This window comes from Montipora foliosa, chromosome 13 (genome assembly GCF_036669935.1).
Source record: "Montipora foliosa isolate CH-2021 chromosome 13, ASM3666993v2, whole genome shotgun sequence".
Taxonomy (NCBI): domain Eukaryota; kingdom Metazoa; phylum Cnidaria; class Anthozoa; order Scleractinia; family Acroporidae; genus Montipora; species Montipora foliosa.
In genome coordinates this window covers 28,032,823-28,035,322 of record NC_090881.1, presented here as the reverse complement: position 1 = coordinate 28,035,322, position 2,500 = coordinate 28,032,823, and the positions used below count along the sequence as shown (strand labels likewise).

At 37.2% G+C, this 2,500-nt stretch overlaps 2 protein-coding genes across 2 annotated transcripts in view; one reads left to right on the top strand and one right to left on the bottom strand.

Moving 5' to 3' along the window:
- The window catches only part of LOC137982761 (dynein regulatory complex protein 12-like), a 5,092-nt gene extending 4,780 nt beyond the window's left edge, over window positions 1-312 (top strand). The window contains exon 6 of the mRNA XM_068829911.1: window positions 1-312. This exon is cut by the window's left edge and continues 818 nt beyond it. The gene's annotated coding sequence lies outside the window, so the exon portion shown is untranslated.
- Window positions 1-2,500, bottom strand: part of LOC137982760 (intraflagellar transport protein 46 homolog) — a 15,263-nt gene that overhangs the window by 127 nt on the left and 12,636 nt on the right. Inside the window, exons 12-13 of the mRNA XM_068829910.1 lie at window positions 1,928-2,013; window positions 1-982 (exon numbers count right to left, since the gene is read on the bottom strand). The exon at window positions 1-982 is cut by the window's left edge and continues 127 nt beyond it. Coding sequence (XP_068686011.1) covers window positions 833-982; window positions 1,928-2,013 — 236 coding nt within the window. The 3' untranslated portion in view covers window positions 1-832. The remainder of the gene's footprint in view (window positions 983-1,927; window positions 2,014-2,500) is intronic.

The following is a 2,500-nucleotide window of genomic DNA, read 5'->3' as shown; positions in this document are numbered from 1 at the left end:
AAAATATGCCCTAGGTTCTTTCCAAGATAACTACAATAATGAACACATTAGGTGGGACAGACATGCTCAATGTTGTGTGGAGTCTAGTTCAGTCAGGAGTCATGCTTTGTGGGAAATCTGACATTTCAGCCGAACATTGAATGGAGGGAGAGGGGTGTCAAAGTCCCAAACCATGAAATTGCTTCATTTGAATGTAAGTGTCCCAAATGAATTTGTCACTGATTGCAGCTAATAGTCTGAGAAATTGCATGTGTAAATGTATGTAATTCCGACTTTTGCACCGTAATAAAATGGAAACAAAAAGGGCAGTAACACTTGATTCTTTGTTTTGTCACACACTCATTGACATGTACATGTCATACACCATCATGTGATTCAAGTTTATTACAGGTTTGTGGGTGATGCTACCACTAGAGCTGGTATTAGTACTACCTTCATCCTGGCTAAACAAGGATCACAAAAGTAACTCCATAAGTTCTTTAAGAATTTGGATCTTTGATTTGCACATTACATTACAAGTACGCTACAATTAACAACAGTTCTGGATGTCATCAGATCCAAATGTTTGTACCACTAACATGACAACACCATATCAATAATTGCTTATTAATGACATGACACTATTAATGACATGATAATATTACAAATAAACTTTTGGTCCCTTGGTTGCAGGTTAAACAGTTGCAACATCATTTTATACTAAAAAGTAATGCGTTCTGTATGTGTTGCAATGTTTGTATTTTTTAAATAACAGTAAACATTCTGGTGAAAATATTCACTCTACAATGCAATATACAATATACACTATATACAACATTGCAAAGCACCAGTATTAGTCATCAAAGGTCATAGTCTGCATGCTTCCGCTATTGAGAGTCATTTGCTCCATAGCAGCTGTCACGTCTCCCATGTTTTCATTGTTACCACCATCCTGCCGCAACTCATTTGATAACTGATTGTCTTTGGCCAGTTGATGAAAATGCTGTTGTACAGATATAAGCAGTTAGTGAGAAAACACTCAAATCACATTGATCTCTTATCAGCCAATCCTAATGTTAAGCCCGCCGCACATGGTGAGGAAAGAGCTGAGCAGAGTGCCTCTCAAGGCGGTTTGCTCGGCCGTTTCCTCACATGTGCAGGGAAATTTTAGTGAGAAATTCGCCGCCTGAGGCCATGAGGATAAAATCAAACATGTTTGATATTTTAGGCCTCATGAGGCAAATTCCTCACTGTGTGCGGCTACCCTGAGAATCAAGCTGACCTTGGTCAATCAAGCATCCAATACAATACATGGCATTCTCACATGGCATCAGTGGCATTGGAGTTTCTTCCTCCGATCCCATCTTGAACCACTGAAGTCACGTAAGAATGCCATGTATTTTATTGGATGCTTGATTGGCTGCACACAGTGAGGAATTTGCCTTGCAAGGCCAAAAATATCAAACATGTTTCATTTTATCCTCATGGCCTCGCGAGGCAAATCTCTTGAGCACCAAAATTTCCCTGCACACGTGAAGAAACGGCTGAGCAAACCGCCTAGCGAGGCAGTCTGCTCAGTTCTTTCCTCATCGTGTGCGGTGGGGTTTAGGAATATATTTCTCTTGTCAAGTACTGAGCACAATTCAGATATTGTTTGTTGTACATTACACTTAAATTCTCCAAACACAAGATTTTGCTTGCAGACATTGAAACTAAATAACTAGAGACTTTTCACATAAAAAAGCCTTACGTTTGACATTTTCTGTATTATGACTAAGATAAACATTTCAAGATAAATTATCTCTATTGCACATATTTACAATCCCCTTTACCCATTCCGGGAACTTTACAGCTTCATTGATTCTTCTTTTTCATCTTCTTCCTTTCGTCTATCATTTAGTTGATCAGATTAAAATTAATACAATGACTTCAAAGCAAATGACCATACCTGTGAATTTTTAAACTCTGAAAACAGAGTAAACAGCACATGAAGGGCGTGAATTCTGTTGTTATGCACTGGGATGTCAAGGATTCCTAGCAACAAAATACACAAAGATTACTCTCTACCTGAGCCATGTATCATGATTTTGTTTATAATAAGCTCTTCTCCGACTACTAGGGCTACGAGAAACCAAAAAAATAGTAAGTAGGAAAGGTATTACCAAGATGATTAATCAATGAAAACGTCCTTATAACCCTTTTTTGGGCAAGCTAAAATTTATGACACCTTTACAACAATAATTGTCATATCATAGATAGTATGTGTTGCTGTGATAAGTGAATTTACTGGGCCATTAATTCTACATTGTGGTCCCTAAATATAAAAAAATGATTGCTTGCTTTTGTTGAACTTGATTAATACAAAAATCTATTAAATTCATTTCCTTGGGACATCATGTATGTTTACGCTCCTTGTTTTATCCCATTCATAAATTACTTGACTTCAATAATTTTATTTGCAGCCCAAGTGTGAATAAATAATCTGCTCTAGAAAAAATGCTGGCTAAAACGGTAACTTATG